Raw genomic sequence first — 20,615 nt, forward strand, 5'->3', positions numbered from 1 at the left:
CATCACATAAAATGGAAACATTTTAAATTTATAAAGTCTCGTAAAAAAATAAAAACAAAAAAAAACAACGTATATAAATAATAATAAAATAAAAAATTGATTGTAATGACGGAACGTCAAGCACGAATGCTGATTGCACTATTAACAATTTGGCTCATGCATGAAGTCACGAGAGTTATGAAAAAGCTCAGATAATTATATTACTCGAAAAAAAAATAATGACAAACAAAAATAAAATAGTTCTCTGGAGAGAACAGTCGAGTAGATAAAAAAAGTCTAGGTAAATTCATAACAAAAAATATTGAATAAAAAATAAATCAAGCGGTGATTAAATCTCTTGGGAGTGAGAGACAGGATGATGAAGATTTGTTTGATGATGTTTGACAACTTTTACCTCGCACACCGAATGATTTATTTGTCTCATATAATTTAACTCTCAAGCACAAATCGGCGTATACATCTCTATACACAGATATGTCCTGAGGATATCCTTTGACGCGTTAATACATATGATGTGTCACATGGGAATGTCTTGTTGTTTGCTCTCGCTCCATTTGCTCAATCGATTAGTGGTAGTAGAGGCAGTGGTAGAGGCTGGTGTTGGTGCTGGTAAAGCGGTTGGCGACTTCCACCCCCGAAAATCACCCGCACTGCACACCTATCTCACACACTGGCTGTTGGCTCTGCTCTGCTCTGGTCTCTACTGTACTGGTCTTCTCGACCCTCACGTTCACTGTCGTGTACACCAGCGATTATTAATCGACGGATTATCAATGCAAGGCATCTCTCTTTATTGATTGACCGTTCGCATACGCCGTTAAATTTTTTGTTGCTGTATTTGTTTGAATTTTTATTTGTAAACTTACTTTTGAGCAAACAAAAGATAATAAATCAAGACCGGACATGATAAATAAATATGGAGCATGTGAGTTAAAAAGTTTCCTTGCGAAAATTAAAATCGAATTGGTGGCATTTGAAACGTAAAATTCTGCTGAGCTGCGGCGGACCGCAGTAAAAAACAGTAACCTTTCCTTTTTTTTGATCTTTAAGTTGCTTGAAGACCTTGTCCCAATTCGGCCTTCCGGCGTTTGTACGTGTCTTTAATCCTGTTATTAAATCTCTCTTTTCCTAGAAAAGACAAATATTTATTTAAATATTTACACACGGAAACTACCAGAGAGTATAAAGCTAAACAAGTTTGCACTACTCAGTCAGACCTATTTCAAATCCCAAATGTCATAAAAATTTATTATAAATATAAAACAATATTTTAACGTTCAAATAAAACAATGAGACGAACAAATAAATAAAACTTATGTTTATCATCGAGATTAAAATTTTATTATTTTTTTCGGTAAAAAACATTTCATCATTTATTTAAGTATTTTTTAGCATTACGAATATTGAATATTAGTTTTTTTAGTAAATAACTTCTTTAGAATCGCGTAAGACGCCTTGGGATCAGGAAAAACGTCTGCAGGAGTTAAAATTCGGCATAGAGTGCCTTCTTTTTTATTTTTTTAACAAAAAAATGTTGTTGAATAAGATATTTTTACCTTTTCATGGAGCAAATCCATAGCAAGCTGAAGTCCGACGGCTTTCATATCATTTTTTTGCAGCGCGCTAGTAATATACATATGCATCTCGAGAAATCTCTCTAAAGTGGAGCCCAGCTCAGCTTGTTCGATTTCTAACTGAGACAGTAAATTTACAAACCACTCGAATGAATGCTGATCGCGATTGATCCAAAAGAAATCAACTTTTCTAAGCTTCATCACTGTCACGGGAATATCACTCGACCAGGAAAACTCACACTGAGGACAGGTGTGTCTTACTTTCCAATATCGGTGCATTATTGACTGCAGGATCGAAGCAAAAGGTGTAACTCCAATTCCCGTGGCGATTAACACGGCATGCTGCGCCTGGAATATGTGACTCGATGGTGCTCCGTAAGGACCATCTAGAAAAATCTATCCGTTCCCAACTTTTTTTATTACATGGAACTATTCGATTGGGAGAATGGTAAGTAGGCTAATAAAATCTAAGTAAACTATCATTTTTTTTTCAATTTCCTCAAAATATTCCCAATGAGGGCTTGGGTAGCTTACAATTTTTATTTTTTTTTATTTCAATTATTGAGTTAAATTCTTTTTTTTAATATCCTGTAAAAATTTAATCGAAAAATATTCTTGTGAAATTATTCTGAGTACTTTTAAAATGCCGGTTCATATTTGCGGTTACCGATACTATTTTCAGAAAATTTCTGATTGAAAGTTAATTCCTCAGAGCGAAAGTTTAACTAAAAAATTTTCATGTCGAAATGGCAGATGCGAAAATTAATAAATTTATTTTTTTAAAAAAATTTTGCGGTCTAAAAAAAATTAATGACTTTGAAGAATTAAATTTGGGTAAATTTTCATTAGTTTTGAAATTTTATTAAATTTCTGACTCTCTCGTAAACGAATTTCCCGATTCTGTAGAATTTCTGTTTGTTTTTTCTTTAATTTATTGAAAATTACTCAACTGGTTGATGTAAAAAACTAATGAGATGTAAATTTAAATTTAAAGTTTTTCAATCGCTCTCCAGTGATTTAAATATATAAATTAATTTTCGAGATATTGACACTGCGCACATTCGTGCAAACAGAGATCTGACCTCAAAAAAAATAAAAATAAAATTTCTCAGGATCTAAACCGCTGATATTTGTGAAATATGACTTTTGTCAATTGAATTCAATCCAATAACTTTCTCTTCCGTTATAAGTTTTCAATTTCCCAGCGGAAAGTTAAAAAACTTTAAAAAGTATAAATAAATGAAAAAATAAAACTAAATAAATAAAAGTTAAACTCACTTCTAGCGGTTTACCAACAAGATAATTTATCGCATGATGTTCACTTAAATTCTTGGTATCTATGCCATTATTTTTTTCCACAAATTCCACAATTTTATTCTGCATCCGACCCTCTTCAGCCGCTACACTATTCGCTAATGTCATTGTAATGCTCGTTTCCCGTTTATCTTTATCTGCTGAGCCTTAAAAAATGTATTACAAATCCATTATCATCTTTAAATTTTATAATTTATCATTTTTTTTATAGTACCTGCATTGAAACCGCGAGTTTTTAGTCATTCGATACTAGTTAATTTCAGACCATTACCATTTTCCGAGTTTCCTTAATCAAGAAAAGCTTTTAATTTCTACCCGCTAAATTAGTTTCTAACTTTACTTCAGACCTGTCACTATTCAATTTGTTTATTGTGGACCTCGGAACAATAATACGTCATCATAACAATAACCAGTCAAGTTGACATTTGAATTCACGTGCGCTATTGGTCTGAAAATTGTCTAATTTCGGTCGGCTTCAGAAATTCAAACTCTTTCAATGCAGGTGATTATAAAAAATATTGCATGAGGCAAGGGATGAAACGATTTTACGCGGAAGTGGTTCACCGAACCGAAGGCTGTACTAGTAAATTAATTGTCAAAGTTAATATAAATAAATTTGAAATTCGTGTCAATATAATTTAATAATTAATTAAAGTTAATTAATACAAAATTATTTAAACACCTGTAATAATTAAATACTCATTATATTTTAGTCTCATATACCTAATAATTAACTATGTATGTATTATATATATATATGTATGTATAAAATTTGTATAAATAAATCGCTATAATTATTTTGGCTAACCGGATTATCAACACGGAAACTGCTAATGGGCTGGTTAATTTTGGAAACAGTATACACTAACAATGATTAAGCTTCGTCATAACACATATATCTGTACATATATGTAACTATCTATATGTATATGTATTCATATATACACAGGAAAAAAGAATTTCTTGATGCAAGAAATGTTTTGTATTACAAATTAAAAACAAAAATTTTCTTGTGACTAGAAAAAATTTTTTCTGAGTTTATTTTCTGTAGAATTTCTAGATGGCGATCCTGATAAAAATTAAGGCGTTCGTAAAATGATTATAGGCCTCGGGGGAGTCAGACAAGTCTTCTGGAAAAACTCTAGCACATAGAAGTAAAGGAAAAATTTTTTTTCCTCGTTACCGAGCTCTGAGTCTAGATTTTCTATAGAATTTCTTAGACGGCGATCTTGATAAAAATCATATCTTTTTTCGAAAATTTTCGATTTTCATAGCGGGAAGTTTAAAGAAATTTTCTTATAAAATTTTTGGGGTTCCCGTATGCCCGCCTTTTCCCTATTTTTTTCTATATATATAAAAATATATGAATGTTTATCTGTATCTTGACACATTACCTGAGTCAGATTGATTATCACGTTGACAATTTTCCATACTAGGAGTTTTAAACGCAATGATCGTGGGCTTTGTTCTCATATATCTGAAACTTTGTGCCAGCGATTTATTTTGTGGGCTGAGGTAAGCCAACCCAAGTGACTTAAGTCGGGCGCGACGTATTTTTATTTCATCGAAATTTCTTTCTGACTCGGACCTCATGTAGCCACGTAATCTGTGAAAATAAATGAAAATATATATCGTTGCGTTGAATATCACAAAAATGCAATTATAAATAGACATCTTAAGGGGTTAGGGGTAGTCAGAATTTTCAAAAAATCGATTTTTTTTTTTTTGCATTTTCTTAAAGTATAATATTTTAAAAATATTGTGTGAAAATTTGAAGTGAATCCGACAAATTCTTTTCGAGTTATTTAACAATGACCAAAGGACGCTCGGGTGCTACGTGGCATTCGAGTGCAGGTAGCTAGAAACAGCTGCAAGCAACCGACCTTTCGGGTTTCATTGTCATGAATATCTCCCCATTTTAATGTATTTATAATTATATATATATATATATATATATATATATATATATATATATATATATATATATATATATATATATTCACAATTTGTAGGTAGTACAAGAACTGAAAAATAATTTTTGGTTGCCAGTATACCTGTAGTCGTTGCACTGATCAGTCGATAGTTTTGTGATAAATTATTTCTCAAGTGAATTAAATTATTAACCATGGGACGTGATTCTAGAAAGGTTTCAAGAGAACTTCGGAGTTCTGAAAAAATTAATAAGTCGCGTTCAGTCAAAAGAAAGAATGTTTTTAATCCGAAAACAGCCGAACGTGATGAAAGTATTCAGAGTACATCTTCTAAAAAATTAAAACAAAACACTGAAGATGATGTACCTGAAGACAGCAGTACTGAATTTCGAATAATAAATTTTATTCAGGTATTCACTGCAATTTCTGCTCTTATAAAATGTAAAAAATGTGATGGAAATGTAGTGTTTCAAACAGCAAGTACACGTGGGCTGGGATTCAAAATTGTAGTTGCATGTAATAACTGTGGAAATGAATATATTCCTTCCTGTTCTTTCGTTGGGCATTCTTATGAAATAAACAGACGTTTCATTTTTGTAATGAGAATACTAGGAATAGGATACGAAGGATTGTGCAAGTTTTGCGGCCTGATGGACATGCCGTCTTTTTTAGATAAATCTACGCATACAATTTTACTGAAACAGATTTTGAATTGTAGTAAAGCCGTCGCAGAAACCTTCATGACGAAAGCTGTGAATGAAGAAAAGCAAGCAATGCCAACAACTGAAAATGAAGATATAAATCATCTAACTGTATCGGGAGATGGAACCTGGCAAAAACGGGGATATACATCGTCATTTGGAGTTTCTTCTATAATTGGCTATTTTACTGGAAAGATTCTTGACATAAACATTAAAAGTGCATATTGTAAGCTATGTGAGTATTGGAAAAAAAAAACAAATACTGTTGAGTTCGAGGAATGGTATCAATCGCATGAAGATGTGTGTTCTGCTAATCATCAAGGGTCTTCTGGGAAAATGGAGGTGGATGCGATGGTCGAAATGTTTTCGTATTCTGAAACTAAATATGGAGTTAAGTATGCCAACTATATTGGTGATGGTGACTCCAAGACCTATTCAGGAATTATAAAATCAGATCCTTACGAAAATACGACTGTAAATAAAAAGGAATGTATAGGGCATGTCCAAAAGCGGATGGGGAGTCGATTACGTACGCTGAAGAGTAAACAAAAAGGTCTTGGTGGTCGAGGTAAGCTCACAGGAAAATTAATAGACAAACTAACTGTGTACTATGGTTTAGCAATACGCCGGCATTGTGATTCTATTGAAAATATGAAATCTGCTATAATGGCAACCTTTTATCACTACGGCTCGAGTGATGAAAAACCGAATCATGATATGTGTCCAAAAGGCGAAGAATCTTGGTGCTCTTACCAGCGCGCTGAAGCAAGAGGAGAGCTTGATACCTTTTCTCACGATTATTCTCCTTTACCTTCTGATGTTTTAAAAGCTATCAAGCCTATATACGAAGATCTTAGTAATGAAAATTTACTTTCAAGATGTGTAGGTGGATTCAATCAGAATAATAATGAAAGCTTTAACCAACTAGTATGGAAAATATGTCCAAAAACGGTAAATACTAGTTTTACTATCGTACAAATAGCTGCATACGTTGCTATGTGTATATTTAATGAGGGTATAAATTCATTATTAGTCTTGATGAATACACTAGGACTTAATTGTGGGCCTAATTCTCATCGGTATGCAGAAAGAATGGATGCTGCACGTATCAAAGTAGCAGATAAGCGCGCTAATGATAACACCCGAGAAGGTCGATTGCAACGTAGGCACCAGCAAATCGATATTTTGGAAGCTGCTATGTCGGCTGAAGAGCTATTATATGGTCCAGGAATAGATGACTCAGTGTAAGTTATTAAATAATTCTTATAATTCGACATAAATCCATAGCAAAACTTTAAATGCGTTTTTCTCAAAACTATGTTTTCTGAACTGGTGATCACTGTAACTTAAAAACTGCTCGGTAGATTTCAATAAAATTTATTGTACTTTTGAAATACATTAAAAACTCGTGCCTGATCGAAGGATTTTTTTTTTTTTCAAAAATTTCGATTTTTTTTTAACAATAAACTGTCGGTTTTTTTCTCGAAAATTTGAAAAAAATTTCCTGAGGCCGCCATTTTGTTAATTTCGAAAAAAAAAAAAAAAGCTTCGATCAGGCACAAGATTATCTATTAATAAAACTAATTTTTCTTGTCCGATTGATTTTAGATGAATCTCCAAGGACTTATGATGATCACCGCAAAGGACTTCGGGAGGAACGGGCTCTACAAAAACAGCGATAACTTTTTGAATTATTAATTTTTTTTTTTGAAATTTTCGTGAAGTCAAATCGAAACGTGTTCTAATAAAGCTATGTTTTTATTTTTGTCAAATAAAGTAATTAACTACAAAAAAAAAATTATTGAAAATCATCATTTTTTCATACCCCTGAGTACCCCTAACCCCTTAATCAAATAGTTGTTTTAAATTATAATAGTTTACATATTATTTCAATTAAAGCTCTTAAAATTGATTAATATGTTTATTTACAGAGGTAACGAGGAAGTGTATTAAACTGCGAGCTCTACAAACGGAGAGTTAATTGAAGTTTAAGTTTTAATGAGGTTTGGTCAGGTTGCTTGATTTAATCAACGTTTTGTATATTTATTTTTAAACTTACGCCATCAGTCGCTCCCGTTTTTTCCGCCTGGTTTGCATATCTGGCATAGAAAATGACTTCTCGAGTGGCATTTTATTTGTAAGAAACAGCCGTCTCAGCTTTCTGTCTTGCGACTGTACTATTGAGTCCTTGTGTCCATTTAAATCTATACTCGCATATATTGTAAAATAAAATACGATTTTATCAATGGGCAGAACGGAAATGCGATAAAAAAGGCCGACTAATTTCATTTATTTTCCCTATTTATACTTTTCAATCTTTTCATATTAATATAATTCAATACCTCCCCTTCCGGGGTACAATGGGTCGTTAAAAAAAATTTTTATCAACGGAAATAAAAAAAATCTTGAATTACTTATTATTTATTTTTGTCCCAAACTACCAGACTTTATATTCATATATTTATTGTTAAGTAAAACAAATATTTGGAGTACGAGTTTTCAAGAAAAATTAAAAAAAACATAAATGTGATAGGAAAAGTTATCTAAATTTGAGTTACTTACCGTCTGGATTTACTGTAGATATGTTGGTGTTGACGTTGGTCATAGCAATAGTATTTGAACCAGACACCAACGTGTCGCTGTCACCAACAAAAAGAGGATTGTCCAAGCCCCGAGGTTCCTCCTGGGATTCGTTTATAACTTTAACTTTGTTCTCTTCTTCCTCTATTGTTACCGATGTCGATTGTGGTACTCTAATAATGTTGAAATAATGAAAAAGTTATAAATCAAGTCTATTGTCCCATTTGGTAATTAAAAACGATAATAATAATAATAATAATAGTAATAATAATTATTATTATTATCATCATGATGATATTGAGCTGATAGTAACGTACGGATTTCTAGCCGCGGGAGGTGAACTAAATCCCTCGATGGCTATCGCATCTCCACGTTCGAGTTTCTGCTGCTCCTTTTCAAAGTACGCGTACAAACTATTGGTCCACTCGCCAACAGCTCTTATGTGCAGCCACATGTATTCTAATATGATAATAATGCTCATTGTTAAATGCACAAAATTCGATTTAAAACAAAGCGTTATTAATATCTGAGTATCGTTTACTTGAAATATTATATATTAAATTTTAAATTGCTGAAATGTAATAATTACTTTTTAATATATATATATATATATTTTTTTTACTTTGTGTCTGTCCAGGTAATTTTATTTGAAATACTTATAAGTTATAATTTAACTTTAAAAAGTATTTATATTATGACTGCTGAGTATTCGATTTTTTTATTACGCTCATAAAATTCGTATTCTAACAAGCATTGTTAGTTCTTGGACTTTTTTAATTCGTTGCAGAAAAACTTTTCAATCTTTTTCTTCTATCTACTTTTTTTTTTTTTAATTTATTTTATTTTATTTGGTTTTTTTTTTTTTTTAACATCAGAGAAAGAAATCTTAACACCTGCCGGCCGCTTGAGGATGTACGTTTTCAATCCGCTTGGGGTAAAAGTTTGGCATCTATCGTACGGTGTTTTTTTTCTCTCTTAGTTTAATAGTATACAGTTGAACAAGTTTGTTGGTAGTTGTATCCAGCAGTAGGAGTAGTAAAAGTAGTAGTGAAAGTAGTTGTGTATAAGAAGGGAACTTTTAAAAGTGGCATCATCACAAGAGCTTTGTGAGCGAGCGAGTAAGTGAAACATGGACGAGTGTAAGAGTAGAATGAGATTAAAAATAAAGCAAAGAGAGGTAATACAAAAGCTTAACTTTACCCTCTTGCTCTGGTGCACTGCTGATGGTAAAGGGATGCCACTCGTATCCCGCGATCACTGGTATATTCACAAAGACATAGTCCCCGGGACGAAAATCTAAGTGGTGAGGTCGTTTGATCACCAGGTGCGTCACACGCGATGGCAGCAGAAGACCAGAACTTATGTACGTTTTACCGCGTTCAGATCGTAACCACATCAAACGACGCACTCGTTCCACCATGTAAATTGCCCCTGGTACTACAAACCATTTCCAGAAGTTTGGCCCGTGGAATATCGTTAGTATCCAGAAGGGAATGTACAGCAAATGTGTCCAGTAAAATATCTATTATGTAATGTAATTTTAGATTTTTTTTAAATTCATAAAGATTTGAGTGAGTAAGCTAGCAAATTGCACTGTAAAAAATTTGCGGAGTAAATGCGGACCGGAAGACTGTATATTTATTTAATTCCCTTGGAGTAAAATTCACTATGAAGGGAAGTTTATTTTAATATTTAAACTCCGGTTTGGAGTAAAATTTACTTCTAAAGGGAGTTTATTTTGTTATAAAAACTCTCAATCGGAATGAATGCGAATTTAAAAAAATCTTGATCACTCATTACTCATTATAATTTCGTAAAATGAATGAAAAAAAAATCCGTAATGTAGAAATATAAAAAAGTTTATTATATTTTTATGCTCATAATTATTGAATACTGCAGATTTTTTTTTTTTGTGGAATATACTCAAAAAATTTTTTTTAAAGACTTTCTGAATGAGATCTGATATCACAACACACTTTGGTAAGTGTAAAATTTCACTGATGGTGTAAGTTATCACTGGTATGTAAATTTATACTAGTGTAAGCTTACAGTGCTCTAAGTTTACCGTATACACTTTTCATAATTTTAAAACTTGCAGCAAAATAAATATGTGGAAATGACATAATTTTAAGTAAATTTATCTTTAAAATAAGCCTCGAAACCGTTTGTAAAAAAAAAATCACACGCCCATTTGGCTTTAACGAGATCCCCAAAGGCAAAAGGGCGTGAAAAATCTAAGTCCATTTGCAATTAGTAACAGAAAATAATGATCAAAACTGACAAATTAATACATGATTAAGTATTATGTAAAATACCTCAAAGCTTCCGCCACGTCGAACAAAGGGCATCGAGCATAGGATCATAATAAAGAGAATTATGATCAAGGCAACACCAGTAGGATTAGCCACGCCACCCACTAGACCAAAGAGTCCTGGCCTACTCGTCAAAAGCCACTCAAACATCGTGTAGTGCGAGCTGTTCAGTACTTGATCGTTGATCACAACCAAACCTGACATCAAAATTACCAGAGAAGTAAATGCTACGTATCATTCTCTTTTGATCCCTACATATGTGTATATAAACACACACACATGCACACACACACACATAAAAATTGAATGTTAACATATTGTGATATATTGATCAATAAATTTTACCGAAATTCAGGAGATGGGCGACTGTATGCACAACTGACATCACTCCAATCGTAACACCGACCATTTTGTGCAAGTAAATGTGATGATCCAACGGCAAAATCGAATTAAATCCATGTGTACGCAGAAACGTGATGCACTGTCGTAACATCAGTATTAATATAAACATACAATCAAAATTTAAACATTGTCCTGTTGATAAACATTTCGTTAATCCATTTATTTAGTTATTTATTATTTATTATTTTTAATTTAAAAATAATAAATTACCACATGCTCGTGCCAACATCGTGTAAGTGTTTGTATTTCTGTACTGATACAGTCTCGTGACAAAAAGTAAAACATTTATTATTACAAATGCAAAAATAAATACCATAAAGACATAGTTATTTTTTAAATACGGCTTCGTCAGCTGATAAGGTCTTAATGAATGCAATAGACTTAAGACCGATGGCCTGGATTGCTTGGGCTTCGGTGGTACCATCCAACGATCTATACTGAAAAATTTTAATTAATTATTGTAATTAATAATAATAAATTAAATTACCTTCAAATCCGATCGTTAAATTTTTTTGCAGATATTTTGTTTCGTAGTTGGGTAAAATAACGCGCGAAAAAAATTTTTTAATTATTTTATAAATTATTAACGTGAACTGTTGGCCTCATTTAAGTCTATTATCTGCAGTCTTTTTTAAATTATTTTGTAATAATTAAATTTTGTTATTGATGAAAAAAAAAAAAACTTAAAAGTAATAAACGCTATTAGTTATCCGTTTAAATAAACAAATAAATGCGGAATGATAATTGAATTTTATGACTCTATTTAAAAACCCGTTTAATCGAATAACTGATAATATAAAATTGTGTGAGGTCGTTGAGTCTGATAAATATAAAATGTTAATTTTCATTTGGAAAAGATTTCAATTAAATGACGTTTTTGGAATTTTGTTTTTTAAATATTTAATTAATGGCGTAATGGAAATAGAAATAGAAACAGATAAGAGACGACTGACGAATTTAATTACAAAGCCAAGTGGAAATTAAACTAAAATAGTGAGACGAGTTGATAAGACGATTTAATGATCAAGACAAATCATTTTACGTATTGAGTATTATTATTATTATTATTTGCAGCTGGTTATTAATTTACCTGATGGATAAATTTTCGAGTAGACCCTCTTGTTTTTCGAGCTGCTTCTTCAAGGCCTCGAACGTGATTGCACCTCTATTACCCTGATCGGCATCTTCAAACAGGGCAAGCGTTAAATCTTCAATCTGCTCATCACTAAATTTCATTCCATTCTCCTCCATACAGGCTCGCATAACGTGTTCTAATTCACGGTGCTGAATTAATCCGTCCCCTTTATCAAAGTAATATTACGTAATAATATTGTTTAATTATTATTATATTAATACCTGAGTAAAATAAAACAAAAATAGCGAACACTTGATTATAAAAAATTTAATTAAAGGATCCAAAGTCCGCTTTTTTTCTTTTGTATTGTTTATACATAAAGTTTTTAATTATAATTACCGCATCATTGGTTTTGTTTAATTGAGTAGAGTAATTAATTAAAAATTTTTTAATTACACTGAAAAAAAAGTAACTTTTGTAAAAATAATTTTTTTTTAAGAAGTGAATCAACAAAAATTATTACGAATTTATCTTAAAATTTTTTGTGAGAAGAAAATCCAAAATTTCTAAAAGTTAATTTTCTCTCAGTGTAAATTAAGTAGTAGAATTATTTTTTAAAATTTTATTCAAGTTTATGTAAGAGTAAATTTATTGAATAAAGCGGGTGGATTAAAATTACAAGAGAAATACTTGTAATAACTTAAAAGTACTTGCAATAAGTATTTATGGATTGAAAGTACATTTACTTTATTAAAACTCATATACTCTTATTGCTCTAAGTTGTTTCTCTTAGTATTACTTGAGAACAAATCGAATTAAGTACAACATTTTCAAAAAAAAAATAATGATAATCGTTACATTTGTTTTTATTATAAAAGAATTTAAAATAAAACAAATTGTAAGCTACTTCTAAGTATTTAAGTAAAAGCTATTAGTTAATATTATATGTACATGTTATTTAAAAGGAGCTTTTAAACACTGGGTAAATACTTTATCAGATTATAGAAAATTATGAACTTTGAAAAATCGATAGCATTCCCGGGTAAAAATATGTGGAAAAAAAGGCTGAATCTGATTGAAATTACGCTGAAAACGTACAATTTTTATTCAAAAGGGCAGAAATTTTGTCGAGATCACGCCAAAGTCGATGAATTTTATTGGAAAAGGCCGAAAAGTTGGGCGAAAACGCGCCGAAATTATATTATTTTTAATAAACAGACCGAAAATTGGCTCATAAATTCATTCGGCCGATTTTCGGCCATACAATTTGTTTTTTTTTTGCATAAAAAAAAATGATAGAACTTGGAATAATTTTAAACAACTTAATATAGAACAGAAAATTATCATAATTTCGGCCTTGAGTTCGCTACCTGGGCCTTTTTCGGTTGATAAAAAATGTTATTATTTTTTTGGCCGAAACTTTTTTACCAGGTCTTCCATAAATATCACTCGTACGAGTGAAGTGAATTACCAATTTTTATTTATGGAATTTTATTAGTAAAATTTGAAATACGGAAATATCAGAGCACTCATATTCGTTTATCACAAGCTTATAAAAGACAAAATTAAATAATATGAAGTACTCGCTCAGGATTATATAAATGTAGATTGTATAATTTTAAGAGAATCGATTACTCAGAAATCCATTAGCTAACAAAAATGCCGAAAGTGGAACTAGAAATATAACTTTAATAAGTCGACGAATTCTCTTCATCAATAAATTTCTTTGATGGTTGTTTTTAAAAATTTCAAATTTAAGTGATAGAAAATATAAACGGGTATTGCAGACTTATATTTTATATTTTGTTTTTGTAAATGTGGAGCACTATTTTTAATGGGCTATAAAAACACACGTTTTTTTCTTAAATTTTTTATTTTTATTCGCTCACTCGGTTCAAGCTGACAAAAAATAAATTACTCTATTTTTTTGTGGTAATAAATTTCTTATTTACAATTTTTTTCGTTATTTATTCTTTTATCTTTTTGAATTTCCGAACATTAATAATAAATAAATTTTCAAGATAAAAAATTTCTGTTAACTTTCAAACCGAAACGTTTAGCAAATTCATTAATTTGATGAATTAAGCAATAGACAAGACTCAGAGTAAGTCACGGGTAACTATCACGATGATTACTTAAAAACTCAAGTCTCAAGGGTTGAAACCTCCCTTTACCCTACTCTATATATTTTCTTTCTCGTGACTGATCTTCACCATTCGAAGGTCTGACGATACGAGTTTAATAAATCGTTTCTCGTGGTACCATTTACATCTGGTTTATTTATTTTAACTTGCTCTATAAATGGAAGCATATCCAAGTACTTTTACATAAATTTATGTAAACAATAAATTCAATTATTAAAACATATTTAATATTGACAAATAACTCTTGATATAAGTACTCATAAGTAGCTTACATTTTTTTGTCACACCAGAAATTCTGTTATAATTTTCCGTCAACAAATTAATTTTACCCAGACACTTGCGTCTTATATATTAATATACACAGAAAAAAATGATTTAGTGGCGCCAAAATTTTTTGCATCATAAATTGAAAAGAAAATTTTTTTTTAGGCGAGAACTTGAGTCCTAAGAAACCATTTTTTTGTGTATAAATAAATATAAAATTGCCGGGCTGTTGTTTAAATTAAAAACATTAATTAAAGTAAATACAGTATCGCAGAATGAAAATTTGATAAGCGATTGCACTCTGTACCATTTACTTCGGATTGATAAAAAATTTTATTTGTCTATTTATTTATAAAGATTTATTTGATAAATAAAAATAAAATAGAATTGGATAGAGTAAATATATATACCGTCGATATCGTAGACCTTGAAGAGAAATCGAATCTTGTCATCCGGAGTTTTACCAGCAAATTGATGCATAGCGTCAAGAAACTCCTGGAGAGATATTGTACCCGAGTTGTCCTTGTCGAATATCTGGAATACTCTCTCGGTGAAGAAAGGCTGTAACGCGGATAAAAATGTGCTTGGCTTTATTCAAGATTGTTGTTTTCCTGAATGATGAAGGGTAAGAGGGTACGGTAACTACATATATATATATATATATTTGTATACCTGTATATAAGTATACACAAATGTATATGTATATATATATATATATCTATGCAAGGAATAAGGGGTACACGAGGGCAAAAGTACGAGTTTTAAGATAAGAGAAAATTTACTGCCTCACGTTCTTCGATATAACGATTTTCTTGAATTCCTCACGACGTATTTCTCGTTCGTTTCCAACTGTCTGTTTGAAGATCTTCTCCAGCCATTCTAGATTGCTTTTATCGAAGCCCGCCGGTGATCTTTTGACAAATGAACATTTTTGGTTAACATTTAACAACAATCAAGATTTAATTTATCATTTTTTTATAATTCATCCCCACTGATACTTTTTTAAATTTTGTACCACCAGCCACCGAACTTATTTTCTTTTGAATGACATTTTATAATTTATTAAATTTTCCAGACTGATACTGCGCTGATTAAAAATTTAAATTTCCTTCTCGAAAATTATTTATAAGATTTTTGATTGAATTACGGATGTCATAAAATAAATTCAATTGAAAAAACATACACGACGTAGTAGAACTGATGGATTTAAATCTGGATAAACGAGAAAATGGAATTTTAAAAATTATCATGCCCTGATTTTACTGCAGATTTATATTTAAAATCCATTACTTCGAATAATTAATAGTATCAATTGAAGACAATTATTTTGAGCATTTAATTGCTGCTATATAAATCAATCAGAGGTTTTTTTTCTGTTAGGTAAATTTTAAAAGTTTAATTTATTATTTATATTGCTGTCTAAAAGTGTCTCCATGTCCTTATTATATTTCCGATTTTTTTAGATCTCAAAAATTTTTTCCACAATTAATTGTTTTAATAATAATTTTAAATAATTGCAATGATATTTAATTAACAGCTGGATGACTGTTGAGAAAATTAATTAATTAATTTAAATAATTACCTCGGGTTGGTAATTTCTCGAAGAAACTCCATAATCTGTCCTGGGGAAACGTATCCTGTGCTGTCTTGTTTAATTAAACGAAACAGTTTATCAATGATCTGAAAAATTTTGTGCAGACGACATTGAACAAAAAAATGCAATTAGACGGAATAATGTGAGCAAATAACTGGTGAAAAAATAAAATAGTAACCGGATAATTTACCCCTTTAGCGTGAAATATTTTGTTGAAGGCGATCAAATCAATGGGGCCATCGCCGCACAATACATAAGCGACACTTTCAATTTGATCAATGAAGTCCGCTTGTTTGTCACTTCTGGCGAGTGAACCGAAAAAATAAAAAATTGAATAAAAAAAGGTGAATAAAGAGACGGGGGTGGATTTTTGACGTGACAGTCGCGCGACTGTACGTGACGACGATAGATCTGCACACTTTGCAAAATGGACAGCAAGGCAAAAGAGATATATTATAAAATAACTGCATATAGGGCCAGATATCCATACAGGATCCGGATTGAATGATAAATAAAAAATAAAATATAATAAAAAAAATTTTAACTTACGTCAGACGGGCTTTGAGGAACTCAATCCAGTCTTCCTGTTTGAGAACCCCGTCTCTGTCTTGATCAAAGAGTATAAACAATTTTCCCGAGAGCACCTGAAAGTTCATACCCTGTAATGCTATGTACCAGTAACAGTTGGCTTTGAATTGTGAATCATCGTTGCTCTAGATGTCTAGATTCTATATACATATATATATGTATAACTATACCGGCACTACGTGTACCATGATACTACGTGTACTTGTACAGTGAGTTGTACTACTGTACTACTATATAATCTACTCCTACTTCTACTACTACTACTACTACTACTGCTACTGCTGGTACTATTTAAAGTATAAAATACAACCACGATTTACGACTTACACACACAGATTCTTGGAAAAACTTAGGCTACATTCCAGTCAAGACGTTTCACGTTACTAAATCATTCACACAATATTTTTTTTCATTTATTTCCGGCACTTTATAAGATCCCCTCGCGTGTCTACTGATTAACGAGAACGTGACATTTATGAATACAACTGTATCTTGTATACTCACGGATAAACGGTTTAACAAAATGCATTTGTTAACATCGAGAATAAAATAACGTCAATTACAGTCAGGTGAAAATATACATGTTAATTATTAAAGCGAATTTCATAAATTTGATGGTTTAACATTACATGTCATTTCAAAAAAAGGATTCGAGATAAAATAAATTTTTTATTTCGTCGGTATACACTGAAATTTCAATTTACAGATAAATTTATATTTTTAAAATGGTTATAATTTATTCCAGCGTTTGATTTAGATCTCATTTAATTATTTAATGTTTTAAGGAAAATTATTCTTAATCAAGGAGACATTTTCTTCTATATTTGCATTGTCCTTTTACAATTATGACAAATTCTTAGATTTTTTTTTGTACAAAAGTACTAAGAGAATGAAAATTTTTATTGTTTGACAAAGTCCATTTTGCCCCATATTGATTTTCTTTTTCAATAACTCGATAAAGAAATTATTTAATAATTTTTTTTTTTAACGTAACCCATTTTGCCCCAATAATAATAATAATAATAATAATAATAATAATAATAATAATAATAATAATAATAATAATAATAATAATAATAATAATAATAATAATAATAATAATAATAATAATAATAATAATAATAATAACAATGCAAAAATTTATAATTTTAACGTATCGTTTATTTACACAATGAATTGAGAAATGGGTCAATACCATGGGCACATCGGTAAGCCAATCTCTGCATTTGGTTGTCGCCCTTTCTCAAATGCCGAACCGCAAGTAGATTTACCAATACACCGGACGCTTTAAACTCATGCAAACATCCATACATATACATATAACATACAACATACATAAACCCACGATGTTTACTTATACTAGTTACCGTAGCATATAGCTAGCGTGTGTTATTTGATCCCATTCTTGAACGAAACTCGAGCAAACCTCGTAATCGTGATGACGGCTCGAGTACCGCCGCCAATTATCATCCGATTATCCTGAATACAACTTTCGCTCCCATCGGGCGGGATAATTTTAAAAACTTCATAACATGAAAACCGAGTTAATGAGGCACTTAAATACGTGCGAACGTATGAATACAAAAAAAAAAAAAATAAAAAATTCCTTTATGAATAAACCTCCAGGTCATAAACAATCTCCACTTAATATAAATTTTTTAAACTTATTTTGTTTAAATTTAAACTTGAGCTAATTTCGCCGATTGAATGGCTCGGCTGACAGACTAACCCATCAGTAAATGTGTAATTTATGTATGTGTGGGTTTATAGCATAACCGTACACGTATATATATATATATGTATCTGCAATAATATAAGATTTCTCGCAACGTGATGAGGTGCTCGAGGCGTCAAGGTCTCAAGCCCGAGGCGATCGAGCGCCTTGATCAAACAGAGCCCTGAATAGATCGACTCCTCGATTCGCCTCAAGAGACGTAGATGTATCTACACTAATATATAATACACACCAATATATATCTATGTATAATATGTACACACGTATATCTTTGTGCATATAGATTGTTGTCTGAAGTCTGGCATACCTCGAAGTAAGCCCATTACTCGATCACGTAATCCACGCCGCTGCGTTTTATATATTAAATTCCTCTATATATATATATATAGCATATAGCGTATATACTGATGAAGGATCAAAAAAGGAGGCTATAAGTTATCAAGTAAGTAAGTTAAATAAAGAGAGAATGGGTTTGCGCGCACGATCTATCGATTATTATTTAACGAGACCTCGACGATTGCCCGGGGGTTGCCACCAATTGCCTTCCCCTTACAGCTAACTCTCTTATTGCCAGCAAAACTAGCTTCGTTATCTCTTGGACGTGCCTTTGTAATGTAAGAGAGTACAAGTTACGTCGCAAGAGAGAGGGATAGAAAAATAATGGATGTAATATTTAATAGCCGTTCTTAATTTCTCGGTTCTGTCAAAAAAAATTTTTATTACTCTAATTGAGTTGTATTTTTTACAAGCATTAAAAGTTGTAGTATTAAAAATGTTTTTTTTTATTTTTTGTTTTTATGAGATCTGTAATCTGTGGAAGTCTGTAGTTTTTTTTTAGTGCTACTAAAAGGAGTTGAATAATAAAAAAAAATATATGGATAACCCGGGTCAGATAGTTTTTTAATTTGGTTAACGGAGGTACTGATGTGATAATAATCTCGGATGAATAAATAATAAATTACCTCATCTTGAAAGAGCTTCCTGAAAGACTCCCGTCCGTACTTAGGCGATCCCTCGAGTTTCAAGAGCTCCAAGCACTCCTTTAGGGTGGCGCTTCTTCGTCTCTCAATCAAACACTCCTCCTCCATTGAGCTCATGCACTCTGCACGGATCTCGTAACTTGCCATCGTAAAGTCTCCCTCAGGTAAACGTCTCTTTACGTTCAACTCTCTGCTCTTTGCTCTATACTCTATACTTTAAACTACTATCTGTTCTCTTGTTCACTGAAACTCACCCTGCAACACGTCGAGGATTAAATTGAGTAGTCGGTGATACTATCTTACATTAGCTAATTTATACACCCCCACTTGTGATTAGCACTGTCTAATTATTTTTTATTTTCGAGTTTAATGCTGGTGGCAGATTAAAAATGGGATGGAAGTAAAAATAAATAGGGGAGGCAAAAAAAAATGATTGAAAAGTAAAAAGTAAAAAATAGCGGCAAGTTAAGACAAATTGAAAGTTCAAGTGCTAGAGTGATGAACTTGGTGAGTCGAGTCGCTGGCAAACACACTCAGTGTACTCAATGAATCGGGCTAGACGAATAACGCGGGGTAAATGGGGGTGCGCAAGTAAACCCGAGTATACCGGAAGCATTTCAAATAAAATAAAAAGTTAAGTTAAATAACAAAAAAAAAAAAGAAGTAAAAAAACCTTTTTCGGTTCACGAAAAAATCACTTTGGTGTCACTGTTTTATTTATATATTTTTTATTTATTTTTTTTGTTATAAATGAATTGACGCGTCCATCATGTAGTTCAGTTGACGCGCAAGAAATTCCACCGATCACCTATCACACTCTATTTATTGTCGTTTTATTTTTTGTTTGTTATTTATTTCCCTCGGATGTCTCGTTTACTTTTAATTTTATTTTAACTAGATTTTTTATTTTTTCAGTTGCGGAGAAAGGAACAGGGGCCTCTGGTTTGGTTTAGTATTAAACGTGCAAACCGTTGAATTCCCGAGAATAAATCGAATCACGCAATTCGCTAAAGAATTGCGTCACGACCAGACACCTTTTCATGTTCACGTCACTAAAAATATTTGAATGATGAAAATTATATGGGGGTTTTGCCGGGAAACGCTGGATAAGGGCCTCGGATTGGCTGCGTTTGTTGTATAGTTTTGTTGTTACGGTTGAGGGCTGACTTTGGAGTTGGTTTTACGCGTGTACGTAAGAGAGGTAAATCGTTGACGAACTGAAAGGAAAATAAAAAAGAGAGATGAACAAGTTTATAAAAGACGTGTGGAGATGTGGAATAATATTGGTAGGGAGAGAACATACATTTGTGGATTGTCGATTTATATACATATATATCTATATTATATATATATTACTGTATGCTGTATCCTTTCACTTTTTGACAACTCAGCGTGGCCTCATCTCGTACTTGCGATTTTTA

At 31.6% G+C, this 20,615-nt stretch overlaps 2 protein-coding genes across 5 annotated transcripts; one reads left to right on the forward strand and one right to left on the reverse strand.

Annotated features, from left to right (window-relative positions):
* Nucleotides 1–21: 21 nt before the first annotated feature.
* On the reverse strand, nt 22–20,379 carry LOC130678538 (NADPH oxidase 5). 2 transcript variants are annotated; one of them, XM_057485804.1, is made up of 19 exons: nt 19,868–20,379; nt 19,177–19,449; nt 16,441–16,535; nt 16,082–16,193; nt 15,880–15,977; nt 15,088–15,208; nt 14,708–14,858; nt 11,905–12,115; nt 11,025–11,251; nt 10,758–10,946; nt 10,416–10,609; nt 9,301–9,622; nt 8,418–8,559; nt 8,083–8,273; nt 7,580–7,724; nt 4,283–4,494; nt 2,853–3,034; nt 1,557–1,970; nt 22–1,128 (listed from the first exon to the last, which is right to left on the reverse strand). In XM_057485804.1, exons 2-19 carry the CDS (start codon nt 19,339–19,341, stop codon nt 931–933), a joined length of 3,369 nt encoding a protein of 1,122 aa, XP_057341787.1. In that variant the 5' UTR covers nt 19,342–19,449; nt 19,868–20,379; the 3' UTR covers nt 22–930. The 2 variants fall into 2 exon arrangements, with proteins under 2 accessions (XP_057341787.1, XP_057341788.1); XM_057485805.1 differs by lacking the exons at nt 15,880–15,977; nt 16,082–16,193; nt 16,441–16,535; nt 19,177–19,449; nt 19,868–20,379 and having other exon boundaries at nt 15,080–15,193.
* On the forward strand, nt 4,927–7,277 carry LOC130678539 (uncharacterized). Of its 3 annotated transcripts, none has more exons than XR_008991837.1 (3): nt 4,927–6,471; nt 6,572–6,764; nt 7,129–7,277. XR_008991837.1 is itself a non-coding variant. In XM_057485806.1 (2 exons), exons 1-2 carry the CDS (start codon nt 5,014–5,016, stop codon nt 7,130–7,132), a joined length of 1,755 nt encoding a protein of 584 aa, XP_057341789.1. In that variant the 5' UTR covers nt 4,938–5,013; the 3' UTR covers nt 7,133–7,275. The 3 variants fall into 3 exon arrangements, 1 of the variants encoding a protein (XP_057341789.1); XR_008991838.1 differs by having other exon boundaries at nt 4,928–6,471; nt 6,554–6,764; XM_057485806.1 differs by having other exon boundaries at nt 4,938–6,764; nt 7,129–7,275.
* Nucleotides 20,380–20,615: the final 236 nt, after the last annotated feature.

Source organism: Microplitis mediator, chromosome 2 (assembly GCF_029852145.1).
Source record: "Microplitis mediator isolate UGA2020A chromosome 2, iyMicMedi2.1, whole genome shotgun sequence".
Classification (NCBI taxonomy): domain Eukaryota; kingdom Metazoa; phylum Arthropoda; class Insecta; order Hymenoptera; family Braconidae; genus Microplitis; species Microplitis mediator.